The sequence below is a fragment of the Orycteropus afer genome, unplaced genomic scaffold (genome assembly GCF_000298275.1).
Source record: "Orycteropus afer afer isolate SDZICR_OR568_19922 unplaced genomic scaffold, OryAfe1.0 scaffold00097, whole genome shotgun sequence".
Classification (NCBI taxonomy): domain Eukaryota; kingdom Metazoa; phylum Chordata; class Mammalia; order Tubulidentata; family Orycteropodidae; genus Orycteropus; species Orycteropus afer.
Genome location: NW_006921684.1, coordinates 4,071,476 through 4,091,048, shown reverse-complemented (window position 1 = coordinate 4,091,048; position 19,573 = coordinate 4,071,476). Strand labels below are relative to the sequence as shown.

Sequence of the window (19,573 nt, the reverse complement as noted above, 5' to 3'; positions counted from 1 at the left end):
ATGGATAAAGAAAGAAAACCTTATCTTTAGAAGCGTTGTAGCTTCAAGCACATTAATATTTTTTCTTAATTGCCAGTTAAAGGTAACCACTGTATACAAATAATACTATTCCAATGGGGGGATGGGGGGTGGGGACATTTTTCTGCTTTTTAAAATGCAAAATTTCAAAACTTTGAAATCTTTTTTTGGTAGACCATTGTTTTGACTTCATTTGGCCACACAGAGCAGCACTTGAGCCTTGTATGGGAATAGTTCTAGCACCTGACAGAGCACAGACTTCCTTATTTAAATAAGGAAGTTGGACCTTGGTGATATTAGTGGTTTTGCCAAGAGAGCCCAGAGAATAATTGAAAGGAAATACCAAGAGGCGGCTTTCTGATTTTTATCTTTACTAAGTTAAAAGTTCATTTCTAAACAGCCAATATGAAGAAGAAAACAGTGATATTTAGTGGGGCAATCCATGGGTACACCACCATAATTTCTTTTGATCTTCAGTGTTCGTTTTTAAATCCTCAATCATTTAATTATATTGGGTGAGAGAAACAGAAGCTAATGATGGCTCCCAATGCTAGCAACAAAGTAATATCAAAAATTAATGTCACTAAAAATGCTAAGATTCTACCAAAACCTCTGTCTCTCTCCTTTACTAATATATTATGTGTAACCATATGAAATTGCCAACAGTTGACTGTTTTTGACCTACAAAAACAGTTTCAGAGAGGTCAACCTCCTAAGTTCTGAGGTCAGCAAATGTTTTCTGAAAAAGGGCAGACAGTAAATGATGTAGGCTTTGTGGGCTAGGCAGTCTCTGTTGCATCTTCTAACCCTGCCATTGTAGGGCAAAAATCACCATGTTGTTGTTATGTGCCGTCGAGTCAGACCCGACTCATAGCGACCCCTCCTTGGGTTTCCGAGGCAGTATCACTATGAAAGTAGATTGCCCAACCTTCCTTCCAAGGAGTGGCTGTTGGGTTTGAACCACCAACTTTCTGGTTAGAGGTCAAGTGCCTTAGGCACTATGCTACCAGAGCTCCTTCTAAAATTCACCATAAAAAAATCACCATAGACTATATGTAAACAAATGCAAGTGGCTTATTCGTACAACTTTATGAATGAGGCCACCAACAGACATGAAAAAAACTGCCATCAAGTCGATTTTGACTCATTGTAACCCCATTGGGTTTTCAAAGCTGTAAATCTTCTTAGAAGCAGACTGCCTCATCTTTCTTCCATGGAGCAGTTGGTGGGTTTGCATCACCGATTTTTGGTTAGCAGCATTAGCCATTGTTGTTGTTGTTGTTGTTATTTGCCATAGAGTCGGCCCCGACTCATAGCGACCCCTCCTTGCCATTTAGAGAGATGCAGCTCAAAACAACAATGAGATTTCACCATACTATTAAAAAAAAAAAAAAAAAAAAAAACCTCACTGCTGTAGAGTTGGATCCGACTCATAGTGACGCCTCCTTGGGTTTCTGAGGCAGTATCACTACAGAAGTAGATTGCCCAATCTTCCTTCTGAGGAGTGGCTGGTAGGTTTATACCATTAATAGCAAAGTTCAAAAAACACAAAACAGCAAACATATTGAGGTGTGGAGAGAGTGGTACTCTCATATACTACACTGCTGGTGGGACTGTAAAATGGTGCAAACACTGTGGAAAACAGTACGGTGCTTCCTTAAAAAAGTTGCAAATAGAATTACTGTAAGATGCAGCAATTCCAGTACTAGGTATATAGCCTAGAGACATAAGAGCCACAACCCAGAAAGATATATGCATACCCAAATTTATTGCAGCAGTGTTCATAATAGCAAAGAGATGGAAACTACGTAAGTTACCCATCAATGGATGAATGGATAATCAAACTATGATATATACACACAGTGGAATACTATGCAACATTAAAGAATAATGAAGAATCTTTGAAACACCTTATAACATGGATGACCTGAAGGACACTACAGGTGCTGAGTGAAATAAGGCAATCACAAAAGGACAAACGTTGTATGAGTCCTATTATTACATCAAAGAAAGGTTTAACACAGAAGGAAACATTCTTTGGTTACCAGTGAAAGGAGGGGAGGAAATGGAAAATCACGAACTAGATAGTAGACAAGTATTAATTTGGGTGAAGGGAAAGGTGATACACAATAAGGAGTTGATCAGCACATATCACTAAGGAAAAGGAAGATGTGGAGAGGTGCATAAGAGTTACAGACAACAAATGTAAATACTATTTCATACATAATACTGCATTATTGTTAATAACATTTAATCTACAGGTGGATACATAGGCAGACAGGCAAGATGAGCACGCATGGGTAGGTGAACGGGACTACTCCTGCAACCATAGAGGTTTGGCAGATGATATTTCTACATACATATTTATATGTGCTGTAAAATATATCCACATATATAGTACAGCATGTAGGGGGAAAGTTATGAAAAAAATCTTAGCCATAACTAAACACATTGAGGGCATGAGTTGCTGGGACTGGGGGATATAGTCCCCATAGTCATGGGGGACATGAAGGTCAGTTGGCATACTAGAGTCCACAAAGACAATGTTCTATATCCTACTTTAGTGAGCAGCAACTGGGGTCTGAAAAGCTTGTGACTGGCCACCTAAGGTGCAGCTATTGATCTCTCCTCATTCAGAGCAAAGAAGATTGAAGAAAATCAAAGATGCATGGAAACAATTAGTCCAGAGGACTAGTGGACCACATGAACTTCAACCTTCATGATGCTCAGACCAGAAGAAATGGATGGTGCCTAGTTACCACTGCTGACCACTCTGAAAGGGGTCACAATAAAAGGTTCTGAATAGAGTGGGAGAAGAATGTGGAACAAAACTCAAAATCATAAAAAAAGACCAGACTTAGATGTCTGATGGAGACTGGTGGAACCCCGAGACTATGGCCCTTAGACAACCCTTCAAGAACTGAACCCACCTCCATGGCTCAACTTTCAGCTAAACAATACACAGGGCTGTAAGGTGAACAATAATAACACCAGGGAGGTAGTACTGGTTAGAACAATCAACCATACAAGATCAAAAAAGACAGCATTTTCCCTGGGATATAGCTCAGAAAACATGAAGAGATGGAAAAGAAGGATGAATGAAAACAGTAAACACAAGGTCATAAACAAAATGTATATGAATTGTTGACTGGAAAGCCAATATGCTCTGTAAACTTTCACAAATCATAATAAAAAGTTGAAAAAAAAAACTTTATGCACACTGAAATTTGAGTTGAATATAATATTCATGTTGTAAAACACTATTATTCAGTTATTTAACATTAATGTAAAAATTATTGAATTTGCAAATGTTTCATTACATATATTTTTGCCACAACTGAAAAATAAAAAAGGGTGAAGGAAGAAGAGGGAAAAAAAAAAAAGATGTTAAAGCCATTCTTACCTTGTGAGCCATTCAAAAACAGACAGTGATCTAGATTTGGCCTACAAATTATAGTTTGCCAACCCATGGTTAAGTTGAACTCTGGTGCCACTACCTTTGTGATTTCTGGTATCTTTGGACTGTTTGTTCATTGACTGAAAACTAATTTTACTATCTTACCCTCAAAACCACCTGCCCCAATACTGTTTCATCATCTTGTCTCCTTTCATGATCAATGATGCTGTATCGGCTCATTCTGCCACTTTCGAGAGCTGGGAGTCACCCTCTTTCCCTCACCTCTTCTCCACGACTCATATCCCCTCACCTCTTCTCCACGACTCATATCCATCATGTTTCAATAGAATGTCATTCTACCCCCACTGAAATCCATCTCTTCCCTTTCTCCAAGAGCCATTGTTTGATTAGTAGCCTCTTTGCCTTTGTCATTTATCCTCTGCTTGGCCACTAGAAAGGTGCTCTTGTGGCACAACAGTTAAGTGCTCTGCTGCCAGTGGAAAGATTGGTAGTTGGACCCACTCAGTGGCTCTGTGGGAGAAACAACTGGAGATCTTCTTCTGTAAAGATTAAAACAACAAATAAACAAAACACAAACCCATTGCTGTCGAGTTGATTCTGACTCATAGCTACACTGTAGGACAGAGTAGAACTGCCCCATTGGGTTTCCAAGGCTATAATCTGTACAGAAGCAGACTGCCACATTTTTCTCTCATGGAGAGACTTGCAGGTTTCAACTGCCGACCTTTTGGTTGGCAACCAAGTGCTTAACCACTGTGCTACCAGGGCTCCTTCTGTAAAGAGGCAATTCCACCCTGTCACATGGGATCACCATGAGTCAAAATCAATTCCATAGCACCAAACAATAGGCCACTAGCTTTATTTTTCTAAAGCAGTTTTGATTGTATTAGTCCCTTGTTTAATCAGTCTTATTTTCTTCCAATTGCTTATCGACTGTATGGGATAAGATTCCTATAGAAATTTATGGTCTAATTCTGATGTAGTTTCCTCACCAAGCTTATACTTAGGTCACACCTAGCCCCTGTTAATAAACTTCCAAACAATTGTATGTTTTGATAAGCTGTTTCTCTGCCCAATAAACTTCTTTTCTTCTTATTTTCTCTATTGATCTCCTCCTTCATTCCATAAGACTGAGCTCAGATGCCGCCTCATCTATGATACTTACCCAACTCTTCTTTTGCAGAGTTGCCTCCTCTCTGGGTTCCCAGATCCCTTGTGACACACACTTCAACTATAGCATTGATCCTAGCAAGTTGCAATTATTTGCAAGAAGGCCTCTCTACTGTAGATGACTATGAGCTCTGTGAGAACAGAAATCATGTTCTAGTCTCCTTGACTTATCCCTATTTGTTTACACAATATTTTTAAATTAATCATTTCAATCAGTATATTATTGTTGTTATTAGTTGTTGAGTCGGCTCCGACTTGTGGTGACCTTATGTGCAGCAGAGCGAAACCTTGCCATTTCTGTGCCGTTCTCAGTAATCGTTGGTATGTTTGAGTCCATTGCTGTGGCTGCTGTGTCAGTTCAGCTCATTGAGGGTTTTCCTGATTTTTGCTGACTCTTTACCAAACAGGATGTCCTTTTCTAGAGATTGGTCTTTCCTAATGATATGTTCAAAGTTAAGGAAGCCATAGTCTTCACTAGCCTTGTTTCTAAGAAGCATTCTGGGTGTATTCCTTCTAAGGCTGATTTGTTCATTCTTCTGGCAATCCACCCAACTGCATCAATAAACAACATCACCATTAATGGAGGAATCAACATATACTATGGATATATTTTCATGGTTTATTCATAAAGTCCTAAGATCTGTTTCAGGGTTGCAGACCCAGATGGCTAGCGGGCCAGGCTGGAGACTTAAATGGCAGAAGTGAACAGTGACTCTTAAGGTAAGCTAAGGAGAACATGTCCTGTCTTATGGGGCAGCTTCCCCTCAGCTCCAGCCGAGTGCTGCCACGCAGGAGTCTGACAACTCTGTAGCCAGACATAGTAGCTTTCAAGAGAAATGAGAAAATTCAGAATTTTTCATGTAAATATCTCAGTTTTTAAAACTGGTAATTAATTCACCTTTTAAAAAAACATGTGGGCAAAAGTTTTAAATAATCAGCCTGTCTGTGGGCACATTGTGGCCTTTGGGATCCCAGCTTGCCACCCCTGATTGGTTGCATCCCTTCATTAGTCACAGACAGTGACCAGAAGATATAAAGCCTCCCAGCTGGGAGGAGGGCATGCACATGCTTTTTACCTGGCCAGTGTTTGTTCTGCCTTCTCTATCATGTCATCTCCTCTGTGACCTGGTCCTTAGTCACCTTCCAAAACATGAAAATGACACACTACAGAGAATTCCTTTTCATACTGCCCTTCTGCTGGCAACATTGACTGTTAAGTGAACTGGTTGGAATGACCTCCCTGTGTTCCCTCCCACCCCAGGGTATTGGAAACAGTCCTGAGAGAAGCTATTATTCTTGATGGATGCTCCATTGACTGTCCAGCTGGTTTTGCTGATGGCTATTATTAAAGGCTTGGGTTCCTAGCCAGAACTGTGGTCTTCAGTATACCAGTAATGAGAGGTTATTTTCTCACTTGGAGCTAGGAATTAAGTTGTCCTTATGTTGCAGCACATCTGGGTGGTCAGTAAGTACTTCCGAAACACTGCCTAATAAGTTATCTAGAAAAGAGAATTTTAATGATTGGTAGCTATATTTGGTCTCCCATGACTGATTCGCTATTCACACCCACCAGCATTTTGCTGTCTGCTTCTCAATTATATTTGAATCAGCAATATCTCGCTTCACCTGATGCCCTTTGTAAGATAGTTGTTTCTTAATGGTTGTGATTACCACCTGCTTAGCAGTATTAAGGAAGCCCTGATGGTGAAGTGGTTAAAGTGCTCAGCTGCTAACTGAAAAAAGTCAGTTCAAATCTGTTCACTACTTCAGGGGAGAAAAATGAGGCTGTCTACTTCTGTAAAGATTTACAGCCTTGGAAACCTTATGAGGCCATTTTACTTCATCCTATTGGGTCTCTGTGGGAGCTCTGGTGGTATAGTGCCTAAAGCATTTGACTGCTAAACAGAAGCTACTCCTCGGAAGGGAGGTTGGGAAACCCAAGGAGGAGTCACTATGAGGCGCCGTTGACTCAACGGCAGTGAGATAGGGTCTCAATGAGTTGGAATCAACTCAACAGCAATGAGTTTGGTTTTTGGTTTTGGTAGCAGTGTACACACTTAACACATGTGCACACTTTATTTCCTTTAAAAGCAAAACAACATAACAAAAACCACAAAACAATATTCTTGACTTGGTCTTTATCAGTGATATTATCTCTAGGCCTGAGATCTGGACTTTTGAGTTCAGGAGCCTGGGAGCCTAGATGAGGGTAAAGCAGGTCCAGGAAGGAATTTGAAAATAGCACTTTATAACCAGTGCACAGAGCACCATCACATATGTCGTTAGCATGTTTATCAGCTTTGAGGAGTGATCTCAGAGGAGTAAAAGAACTTGCCCTGAGCCACTGTCCTGGGGGGGAGGGGTCTGTGCTGTGCCATTTAAGGGCTCTCAGTGCTGGAAGGGGCCATGCATCCTTGAGGCCAGCAGAGGAATGCTGGTAGAAAGAGATTTTCGTCTAACTCCAATGGCTAGATAAAGTCCCTAGAGCTCAACAGAAGAAATGGCAGCTTTGTATTTGATAAATTACTATATGATTTATAAAGAATGTTCACTACCTGCCAGGCATTGTTACGTACTTTTCATGCCAAATATATCATTTAATTATCATAACTCTTTTGTGATTCTCTTCTATTATCATCCCTATTTCAGAGAAAATAACTTGCCCAAGAACAAGTTAGTAGTAATTTGCAGAGATCAAGTTTGAACTAGGTCTGTCTGACCATTGTCCCTGTTCCTGACTTCTGCACTATGCTGAGTACCTCATGTGGTGGGAGTAGCGGGTGAGAGTGGTATGTAATGACTTGGCTCCTGTCAGGTGTTTAACATTGTACATGGCACATGGGAATCTGCCAATAAATGTCAGCTGTGATTGTCCTTTGTTGACTGACTGCTTTCTGTAAATCCTGTTGAGAACAATTCCTTTGTGACAAGGGGTCACACTACTTAAGAATACTTACTTTGTATTTAGTGATAGGAATCAGTAATAGGTGTCATATCAGTAGAGTGTTGTTGTTGTTGTTAGGTGCCGTTGAGTCGTTTCTGACTCATAGCGACCCCGTGCACGGCAGAAAAAAAACACCGCCCGGTCCCACGCCAGCTCCACGATCCTTGCTATACTTGAGCCCATTGTCGCAGCCACTGTGCCAATCCATCTCATTGAGTGCCTTCCCCTCTTTCGTCGACCCTCCACCTTAACAAGCATGACATCCCTCTCCAGGGAATGGTCCCTTCTGACAATATGACTTAAGTAGGTGAGACGAAGTCTGACTATTCTCGCTTCCAAGGAGCATTCCGGCTGCACTTCCTCCAGGGCAGATTTGTTAGTTCTTTTAGCAGTCCATGGTACTTTCAGCATTCTTCTCCAGCACCACAACTCAAAAGCATCAACTCTTCTTTGGTCTTCCTTATTCATTGTCCAGCTCTCACATACCTGTGAGGTGGCTGAAAATCATTGTTGGAGTCACATGTATGGGGAATTGAGAAGAAAAATAACTTGGTAATTTCATAGTTGCAGCTAAAAGTAGGAGTTTCTGCTGAAATTCAACCAAAATTGATTTAAAAAGTTTATGACCAGAGTATTATACAAGCAAAAATAAAGAAAATGGGTTTCCCATGCTCTTCCTAAATAGGTTCTGCTGTGTTTTGATTACCTCTAGTGCCACTCTAACAGAAAACACCACAAATGGGTGGTCTTAACAAACAGGGATTTATTCTCTTACAGTTTTGGAGGCTAGAAGTCGAGTTCAAAGTTCCAGGCTCTAGGGGCTGTGTGAAAGCCCCTCGACCTTGGGCTTCAGCTCTGCCTCTTGCTCCCGGCCCACTGAAGCTAGAGACTTTCTTCACTCAGGTACCTGCTGGCTGCTGAGGCTGACAAACCCACGGCTGACAAATAAAAAGGCACAATCCCAATATACCAAACCACACAGCAGGCCATTGATTCAAGTCCATTAACAGTCCCAAGAATGGCAGACAACATGGCAGGCTGCTGAATGACAAGTCAGCTACTCACAGGATTCAAGCATGCCAAAAGCTTCAGGCTTTGCAGACTGTTCTCAACACTTCTTCTTATATACCAGAAGCAGACCACATCCCTAAGGCAGCTACTCAGTTGCTCCGGTAGATTCCACCATGGAGTTAATTACCATTCTCATCATGGGGAATAACTACATCCAGCTGCCCAGCCACTTAACCAGGCCCAGCCAAGTTGCAAATAACTTTAACTACCACATGCTAGTATTGGTGACATACTTTCAAGCTGTGCATGAAACACACAAGGAATTTTTATTTCCAAGCCCTTAAAATTCCGTTCTTACCTATTTTTGCAGGTGGAAAAAACTTGGATATTTTGATTCAGTTGAAAGTGGACAGGTTGAAACATTACATAACTGAATGTAACTTGACCAGTTATCATCTATCAGGTCAGCTGGGGCATGTACTTCTAAGAACTGAAAGAACTAGATGTAAATTATCCATATTGAAGATGTTGAAGACATAGTAGCTACTCTTTTTCTTCTCACTAACTTGGATCTTTCATCTTCTAACATTTCTCCCACCTGAATTTTAATACTGACTTCAAAATTGCCTGATTCTTTAATTAAAATGACTAAAATATCACCCCCTGCCCACTTGCACACATATCTTAGCAACCATAGAACTTGATCCATGAAGTACAGCAAAGGAAACTGAGGTTTAGAGAAGTTACATAACTTGAACAAATGTTCTACCACTCTCTAACTGGTGGTAGCTTCCTCACAGAGTTAATGAGAGGATTAAATGAGTAGATTACTATATGTAAAGTTCGTATGAGTCCCTGAGTAGCACAAATGGTTAAGTTTTCAACTGCTAACTGAGAAGTTGGCAGTTCAAACCCACCCAGAGGCACCTTGGAAGACGGGCCTGACAGTCTGCTCCCAAAAGGTTGCAGTCTTAAAAACCCCATGGAGCATTCTGCCCTGCACAGCAACTAACAACAACAAAATGCTTACAACAATCCTTGGCACATAGGACTCAAGAAATGTAAGGTACTAATATTACTGCAAAAAGGGCAAGGAGGCCACATGTTCTGACCTCCTAGAACCCCACAAAAAGAAGGCAGAATCACCATCAATAGCCCAAGGCCTATCACTGCAAGGCCAGACATGCTGCCTCCTCCAGCCCTTTCTCCAACCGTTCCTCCCAAAGCACCCACCACCTCTCTCCTGGGTTCAATAATTTGCTACAGTGGCCATGCAGAACTCACAGATTACGGGGTTTATTAGGGAAGCACCAGGCTACAATTCAAGTTCAGGAAAAATGCTCAGTCTCTCTCCCAGCCCACTGTCTCTCAGCCAAGTCTCTCACAGTCTCTCCCCCAGCAGTGCATGTCTCTCGGTGTCTTACTCAGCAACGCATGTCTCTTGCGTCTCTTTCCCAGCAGTGTGTATCTCTTTCAGCAGCACGTCTTCCTCAACCAGCAGTCAGAGAGAGTTTTGCCTCTTAGGAGGCCTCCTTTTGAGCTTGGCAGAGTGGCCAGACCAACCAATCATAACAACAGAATTCTAAGCACCTGAGAGTGAGCCTCCCATAACATTGCATTGTGCCACGCCCAACAGAAAAGCCCAGGTGGATAACATTTACAATCGGGAGCTCCTCAGTCGTTCATTCCACCACTGAGTTTACAATGACTTATGGGTAGAAAAGCCATACTAAGTAATTTACTACACTGCAATTACTCTATGTCTAGGCAGTGGGCAGAGTTGATTTCTCTTTGATTTTATTCATTCAGCAAACACTATGTTTTATTACCTCCAATCTAAGTTTAAAGATGATGTTTTCTCTCTCATCGTAGGAAATTAGAAAATAACCTCACCAAAGGTATGATGACTCAAGTCTGTTATTTTGTTTTTAAGTCTTTAAGTGTCATGGGTCCTGTTTAGACAAAGAATGAACGTCTAATATTTTTTTCCTATTATTCTCAAGATAAGCCAATTGCCGTCGATTCTGACTCCTGGTGACCACACGTGTGTCAGAGTAGGACTGTAGTCCGTAGTGTTTTCAATGACTAATTTTCAGAAGTAGATTGCCAGATCTTCCTGGGAGGCCTCTGTGTGGACTCGAACCTCCAAACTATTGGTTACCAGCCAATTGGTAACTATTTACAGGGACTCTACTCTCAAGACAGTACTGACTTTATGCTGAAGCGTAACACAAGAAGTAAGTGTAGCTATAATAATTATGCTTTCATTTAACCTTTTCGCGACCTAATTATTTTCCCCTTTGAATTTTTTGTTAATACCATTTTTTTTTTCATTAATGGGAGGCATATTGAATCAAAGACCACTTCTGAAATTGTGTTATGAAGTATAGATTTTAACACATATGTGGGACATATATGTCCCTCTGGACTCTAGGGATAGGATTATGTGGGGGCACATATGTCCCTCTCAACTGTGGGATAGGATTATGTGGGCACACTTGTTAATCTAGACTCTGAGGATAAAATTATGTAGGACACGTGTCCTTCTGGACTCAGCACCACCTTCTAAAGACATTGACAGATGCATACAATTCAGGGTGCTTGAAAATGTGGTATTTGCATGAATGTAGAATCATTGCCAATAAAGGCAACTTCCAAATAATGCTCAAAAACAAACAAACATACAAACCCATTGCTGCCAGGTTGATTCCAACTCATAGTGGAACTGCCACATAGAATTTCCAGAGCTGTAAATCTTTATGGAAGCAGACTGCCACATCTTGCTCCTGCACAGTGGCTGATGGATTCAAACTGCTGACTTTCAGTTAGCATTCGAGCACGTAGCCATGTGCATCACCAGGATTCCTTAAATAACACATGGGAAACCAGAAATACACTCACAAGGCTTATTTGCCAGTAAAAAATGCCAAAAGAGACAAAAGTTTTGCAAAATCACATCTCCAGAATGCATCACCTCATACAATAGCCTGTAAAAACAGTCATTTGTAGCACACACCCATTCCTTCCATTTCAAACAGTTATATATGTCCCTTCCTGATGGCAGCATGTACTGTCAGTGGGAAAGCAGCTGTCCAATACACCTCAGGGGAGGAAACTAGGTGGGTGCTATGTGTCCTGCAAGTCATAAAAGGGTTAAAGAAAATGTTGAATCCATTAACAGCATGATGCTTTTCAGCTTCCGAAAACAAAGTTTCTCTCAAATTACTTTTAGAGGACTGAAACTTTCATTTACATTTAACAAAAACAAAGCATTTGCCTTTGAAGAACAAAATAAAGTATTTAAGTTGATAAAGATCAAACTTTTTAAAGCCAAAGTAAATTTAGAAGGATCTGGTCTTTCTACTTAAACTGTATGGAATAAGGAATTTGAAATAATAAAAGCTATGAGATAAAAGTTGTGGTTTTTTTTTTTTTTTTTTTAAAGAAAGAGACTTTAAATTAATATGCTTTCATCATTTGGATGATAATCAGACATCTGACCAACCAACCAGGCGTACAGGGCTGAGACTGCTGCCTTCCCACCATTCGACATTTCTGACTTCTTGATATTTCGTTAGTGTCATTCACAAACCGAAACCAACATGAAATGCCAAAGTAGGGTCACCAGTGCTTGTCCTTCCACAGTTCCCTGACTTTGATGAGTCATTGCAGTACAGTCCTCTGACCCAAGTACTAGCAAGAATAGATGCACAGTAGGAAAATAGAACAACCCAAGACTGCGGCAGAAAGAGCTCCAAACTCGGGTGTCTTCACAGCTCTGTTGCATTTAGCTGTGTGACCTTGTGCGAGTCAGTTTCTCAGGGCCCTGGATTTCTCATGCAAAAAATAAGGGGATTGTACTTTCTAGGACCTCTTGCTGAAGTTACATGAACTTTGGAGTTTAATAGTCACAAAAAGAGTTAGGAGATTTAAAGAAAGAAACACTGTAAGAAGTTAGTGCTTCGTGACATGTGTAATTATAGTAGCTTTGTTGACTGTTGGGAACCAGCAGTGCCAGATGAGTCAGCCTGGCAGGTAGCTATTGGAGATCGGAGATGCTTTTTTGGTTAAAAACACTGACAATAGCACAAGTTTAGGTGCCAGTGGTCAGGGTGATGCCAAGTTCCAGAAATAGAAGCTCATATCTTGTATGGAGGGCAGTATGAAGGGGACAGCTGTCATGAACTGTTTTTCTTAGCCGAACCTCCATTTTAGCTTTCCTTAAGGAAATAGCTCATTTGAGAGACCATGGTGGTGTAATGTTACAATCCAATAAGCAATCTACCCTAGTCACTTTGCTTGGAAAGGCACTGAGAAGAGGCAGGTGTTATTTCGAACCTCCTACTCTGCCTGGCTAAGTTCTCCAAGGATAGGCATAAAAGGAAAACTCTAGACAAATGCATGTTCTGTATTCTGAGCTTCAGCTGCAAATCACTAGTGACAGAGCCTGGATTAAGCATGAGTCTCCTGTTGTTCTTGTCATTAGGTACCATCGAGTCATCTCTGACTCATTGTGACCCTGTGTGCAACAGAACAGTACTTAAGCCCATCATTGCAGCCACTGTGTCAGTCCATCTTGTTTAAGGGTATTCCCATTTTTCACTGACCCTCTACTTTACCAAGCATGATACCTTTCTCCAGGGACTACTCCCTCTGACAACATGACCAGTATGTATATTGGTGCTATATGTATATATATAATGCTCCAAGGAACATTCTGCTGCACTTCTTCCAGGACAGATCTGTTTGCTCTTCTGTCAGTCCATGCTACTTTTAGTATTCTTTGCCAACACCACAGTTCAAAGGCATCAACTCTTCTTTGGTCTGCCTTATTCATTGTCCAGCTTTCACATGCAAATGAGGCAATTGAAAATACCATGGCCTGGGTTTGGAGCCCCTTACTCTTCCAAGTGACATCTTTGCTTCTTAACACTTGACAGAGGTCTTTTGCAGCCGATTTGCTCAGTGCAATATGTCTTATTTCTTGACTGTTTCTTCCATGGGTGTTGATTATGGATTCAAGCAAAATGCAATCCCTGACAACTTCAGTCTTTTCTCCATTTATTGTGATGCTGCTTATTGATCCAGTTGTAAGGATTTTTGTTTCCTTTATGTTGAAGTGTAATCTATACTGCAGACTGTAGTCTTTGATCTTCACTGGTAAGTGCTTCAACTCTTCCTCACTTGCAGCAAAGTTGTGTCAACTGCCTATCACAGGTTGTTAATGAGTCTTCTTCCAATCCTGATAATACATTCTTCTTCATATAATCCAGCTTCTCAGATTATTTGCTCAGCATACAGATTGAACAAGTATGGTGAAAGGATACAGCCCTGGCACACACCCTCCCTGATTTAAAATCATGCAGTATCTCCTTGTTCTGTTTGAATGACAGCCTCTTGATCTATGTACAGGTTCTCATGAGCACAATTAAGTGTTCTAGAATTCCCATTCTTTGCAATGTTATCCATAATTTGTTATGTGCCTTCTCACTCAAACAAATCTCACTGCCTTCGAGTTGATTCTGACTCATAACGACTCCCATAGGGTTTCTGAGGCTATAAATCTTGATGGAAGTAGATCGCCCCATCTTCCTTTCATAGAGTGGCTGGTGGGTTTGAACCACTGATCTTCTGGTTAGCAGCCAGATGTCTTATCCACTATGCCACAAGGGCTCCTTTATGAGCCTCCTAGGGACTGGTATTTCTGAACCACCCTTCTTTCTCCTTTTTCTCTGGACCCTTTCCAGAATCCTTCCAGCAGCCAGAGAATTCCCCTTTCTTTGAGGCCTGGACCATAGTTTTGCCTAATGTGTGCGTTCTATGCAGATGGCCCAGCTTGGCCTGTCTCAGATGGATGCAGGAGTCCCCATGGAATAGTAAGCAGAGGTTGGGTGGCCTTATGCTAAATCCTGGTTGTGTCACTTGTTGGCTGTGGAACCTGGGATAGTTTCTTAGCTTGGATAATAAATGTGATTGGGTTAGTACTTATCAAGCAGATAGCCTTGTTGTGTCCTCAAGAATTCCATTTTATTTTTAAGCCATATGAAAATGACTCCTGTTTGGAGGAGAAAAGATGAGAGTGAGACAGGAAAATAGACCTTTAATACCTTCCCTCACACTCCCAGAGAGTGAGTGATAAGCTCCAAAAGCAGATTTGACCCCACAGAGATCAATAAGGATTCCCACTTCCTCACGCAAGCCCTGTCATAGGCATCTAGTGTTGTGTTGCTATAACAGAATTACCCCAAGCAGGTGGCTTTCACAAACAGAAATGTATTTTCTCACAGTTCAGGCTCCTACTCATAGCAATGCTATGTGTGACAGAACTAAATGCTGCCCAGTCCTGCATCATCCTCACAGTCGTTGCTATGTTTGAGCCCATTATTATAGCCACCGTGTCAAGCCATCTCGTGAGGGTCTTCCTCCTTCTCAGTGACCCTCTCTACTTTATCAAGCATTATATGCTTCTCCAGGGACTAGTCCCTCCGATAACACATTCTAAATACATAAGAGGAACAAATTCTTGCCCTCTCACTTCTAAGGAACATTCTGGAGGATACAAACCAAAACCCAAACTCACTGCCGTTGAGTTGACTCCAACTCATAGCAACCCCCACTGGGTTTCCAAGGCAGTAAATCTTTACAGAAATTGCCCCATCTTCCTTCCATGGAGAGGCTGTTGAGTTTGAACTGCCAATCTTCTGCTTAGCAGTCAAATGCCTTGGGCACTGAGCCACTAAAGCTCCTTTTCTGGAGGATAGAAGTCCAAATTCATGGCACCAGCTCTACAGAAAAGCTTCCTTTGTCTGTGGCCCGTTCCTTGTTGATCTTCATGTGGTATAGCGTCTGTCTTCTCCCATCTCTGCTTGCTTTTCTATGCCTACTCTGCTCTTTTATATCTCAAAAAGGGTTGCTTTAAGACAAACTCTACGCTAATACTGTCTAATAATTGTAACAAGGAAAATGCATTCCCAGATGGGATTATAAGCACAGGTATGGGTGTTAGGATTTATAACACATATTTTGAGGAGACACAATTCAATCCACAGCAGACCTCTAGAATAATGATTTAAGATCTTATAAGCAACAATGTACTTTAAAAAAATGAAGTTTCACACAAAACTATGTAATGTGTAAAAGCAGACTTTTGTTAATAAAAATGTGCTTAAATTAAAATTTATAATAAAGCCAATCAGAAAATGAAGCAGTTTTGATTAATGTAAAACTCACTCATTGGGTTTCCAAGGCAGTATCACTACGGAAGTAGATTGACCAACCTTCCTTCCAAGGAGTGGCTGGTGAGTTTGAACCACCAGCCTTCTGGTTAGCAGTCAAATGCCTTAAGTACTACACCACCAGAGTTCCTTTGATTAATATAGAAATTGAAATAGAGGAGATAACAAATAACTGTTAAAGGACTTTTTCTTAGAATGTACGGATAAGTAGTAGCAAATTATAATTTTCTTTTCTTAACAGTTCTTGCAGTCAAGGGATATTGATTAATTCCAAAGCTGCCGAAAATACACAGATAAGCATATATACTGTTAATATGGAAATGAACTTTTAAGCTATTAATTTAATGTATATACATTTAAAAAATAAATTTAAAGTAAATGTTGAAATGTTTGAAACACTCCATAGAATCCCAGGGTTTGGCAGAAGACTGTTTGAAACAGACTCTCTTGGATCTTCAAACATTCAATTCTCAATTTTCTCTCAGATTCCTGTATTATTGTGACATGTGTGTGCTTGCTTGGGGCCATCTATACAATTTTCAATACTAAAACGATTTGATGTAAAAGCCAGTGAAATCTGAATAAGTCTGTTGTCTGGTTGACAGCGTTGTATAGAGGTTGATGCTGATGCCCTGGTTCTGATATTGTACTAGAGTTATGTAAGATGTTATCATTGTGGGATACTGGCTGAAGGGTACATGAGAGTGTACTATTTTTGCAACTTACCAAAGTCTATAATTATTTTTTCAAAAGCTTAAAAAAAAAGTCTAAAAATGATTAAAAAAAAAAAAAAAGATCTTTCAGTTAACTGTTAGGTGGCTATACAAGCAGAATCGTGGAGTGGTGCACATAGAACATTCATAGACTGGCTTTCCATTTATCTTACCTTTCGCCACAATGCAACCCACTGCAGTCAAGACAGACCCAACTCATAATGACCACTCCTTGGGTTTCCAAGGTGGTGTCACTATAGAAGTCGGTTGTCCACCCTTCCTTCTGAGGAGTGGCTGGTGGGTTTGAACCACCAGCCTTCTGGTTAGCAGTCAAATACCTTAAGCACTATGCCACCGGAGGTCCCTATCTTACCTTAAGGGGAAAAAAAACAAAACTAAAAACACTTCTTCTTTCCTTGCAACTGAATTCTATAAACACCACACTTACTTTGTCACCTACTGTGATACTGTTAAGGTTTCAGAAAGAAAACACAGCAAGTCAACGAAAGCTCCCTTTTAGGAAATCTATTTTAGTTGCTGCTTCATTACTAATAAGAAAATGGTGCTAAAACACCAAGAGTCCAGTCTGCAGTGACCTGATAACAGAACAAGATGTGTGAATGGCGTTGCATCTTTTCCTGAAACATTTCTATGCTTAAAACATTTAGTAAGTAAGCCAAAGCAGTCACAACATGTCATAAATGTCCAAATCATAGTATCCCATAGCCCTGTGTGACAATACGATGTAAGAGTAATCTACAGGGGAAAAGGAAGAGTTAAAAATACCTGAAAAGGAGTAAATAAGCCTCTGGGCCATGCACTTCCCTGTGTGTAAAGTACAAATGGGCATATGGTCATGAAATACGGTTTTCTGTTCCCTTGGGTTTTACAATGTGCTGTAAATTACTGCCTAGTACTTTGATAAGATTGATGGTGGTTTTGCCCTTTATCGTTTGGAGACACAACAGAATTCCCTGAGCCAGCCAATCTATCTTCATTGTAATTTCCAAAGTGTTCAGGCTCCAAATATACCTGAAAGAGTAATTGTTTCCTGTGTTTTGACTACAGTAGATTGGTGGTTGTTGCTCACATCAGTCAGATACCTGTGAAGATGAACGGGTTAATAACATCTTCTTTAGTAGAATTTAAGGAGCCTTCATGGCTCAGTAGCACTTGGCTGCTAACCAAAAAGTCGTCGGTTTGAACCCACCAGCTGCTAACCAAAAAGTCGTCGGTTTGAACCCACCAGCCGCTCCATAGGAGAAACATGTGGCTGTCTGCTTCCTTAAATATTTACAACCTTGGAAACCCTTTGGGACAGTTCTTCTCTATCCTATAGGGTCACTATGAGTCAAAATTGACTCGACAGCAATGGGTTTTAGCAGACTCTTTAGTGTGTACTAATATGATTCCATTTTAAAAAAGAAGAAGAGAAGAAAAGGAACCGAGCTTATTCAGGAATATAAAATACCAAGACCATAATGTCCTTTGGCATAAAGCAAGGCTCACTCAGGATTAAGCACTCAACTATTAGCCGAAAGGTTGACAGTTCTACTCTGCAAACATGGGGTTGCTGTGAGTTAGAACTAACAACAATAGCCGTTTCATGCCGCCTGTGTAGACTTTGGCTTTGAGACAGGCACTGAGCTCTGGGCATCCTGAAAATCCCTGCCTAACCGGCTTTTCTGGCTTCCTCTACAGGGTTATCAATGCTGGAAAGAGCACACACAATGAAGACCAAGCCAGCTGTGAGGTACTCACTGTGAAGAAGAAAGCAGGGGCCATTACCTCAACCCCAAACAGAAACTCATCTAAGAGACGGTCCTCCCTTCCCAACGGGGAGGGGCTGCAACTAAAGGAGAACTCGGTAAGACCCTCGTTCATCCTTGGTTCTCAGACCCCACAAAGATGCTTGAGCTTAGTCTAAGATGTGTGATGGGAGAGAAAAGCAGTGTCCCAGAGTGTCTGGAGTTGTGAGTCTCGGTGGGTCTGTACTCAGGGCCTCCCACATTCAATGTACAAGGTGACATGGATGAAGAACTGACATTTAGGATTTTAACATTAAAGCAAATAAGGAGCCCCTGAGTGGTGCAGATGATTAATGCTTTCAGCTACTAACCAAAAGGTTACTGGTTTGAGTTCATCCAGAAGCACCTTGGAAGAAAGGCCTAGTGACCTACTTCTGAAAAACCAACCATTGAAAATGCTATGGAACACAATTCTGCTCTGACACACATGGGGTTGGAATTTACTCAATGGCAACTGGATTGTAAGTACACAAAAACCCCTATATATAGGCTTAGATGCAAGAATTTAGATACATAATGTTAACCCTTCAAATAGTACAGAAGAAGGCAATTCTTGGTTTTTGTGAAGGAAACAGTCTAGAAGCCTCTATGAATGTAGAAATAACTCTTAGCCATTAATTTATGGTTTTAACTCCTAACCATAGCCGTGCTGTGACTTAGCTACTCCGTTCCTCTTGCCTGACATTGTAGTCGTCCAGCTGGAGCCTGTGCATGACATGCTTCCCAATTCATCCTTGTTTGAATTGGCCCAAAGCCCATGTGGCACATGTGGTGGCCCTGCAGACTGAATGGCCTGTTGACACACCACAAAGCACTTCTCCTCTCTCCACTTTTGGGAGAAAAAGGCAGACATATCCTTGAGAAGGGCCAAAGAACCACTTCAGGAGGAAAAAGGAATGATTAGCACTCTGTCCGTCAGCAGGTTGATGCTTTCTAGGGAAAGGTGTTTGCTGGGAAAATCGTATGTTGAATAGGAAGACCCAAATATGATTATTTATTTTAAAAATCTTGAGAATAATTTTGAATATAATTTTTATAGGAATTTAGAGGGTCTAGGAATCTCTTCTTTGTGTAAGAAACAGTGTCTCATTGCATTTATGCTCAGGAAACAATAATAATAAGGGTATTGATTTCTTTTATTAGCACTAGTTCAACACAACTCGAGGCTTAAATTTTTTCTTCAGTTCTTTCAGTTTGAGAAATGCTGAGCGTGTTCTTCCTTTTTGGTTTTCAGACTCCAGGTCTTTGCACATTTC

The 19,573-nt window shown here is 40.9% G+C and overlaps 1 protein-coding gene across 1 annotated transcript in view; it reads left to right on the top strand.

Moving 5' to 3' along the window:
- Positions 1 to 19,573, top strand: part of PPM1H (protein phosphatase, Mg2+/Mn2+ dependent 1H) — a 410,854-nt gene that overhangs the window by 152,843 nt on the left and 238,438 nt on the right. Inside the window, exon 2 of the mRNA XM_007942726.1 lies at positions 18,211 to 18,376. Coding sequence (XP_007940917.1) covers positions 18,211 to 18,376 — 166 coding nt within the window. The remainder of the gene's footprint in view (positions 1 to 18,210; positions 18,377 to 19,573) is intronic.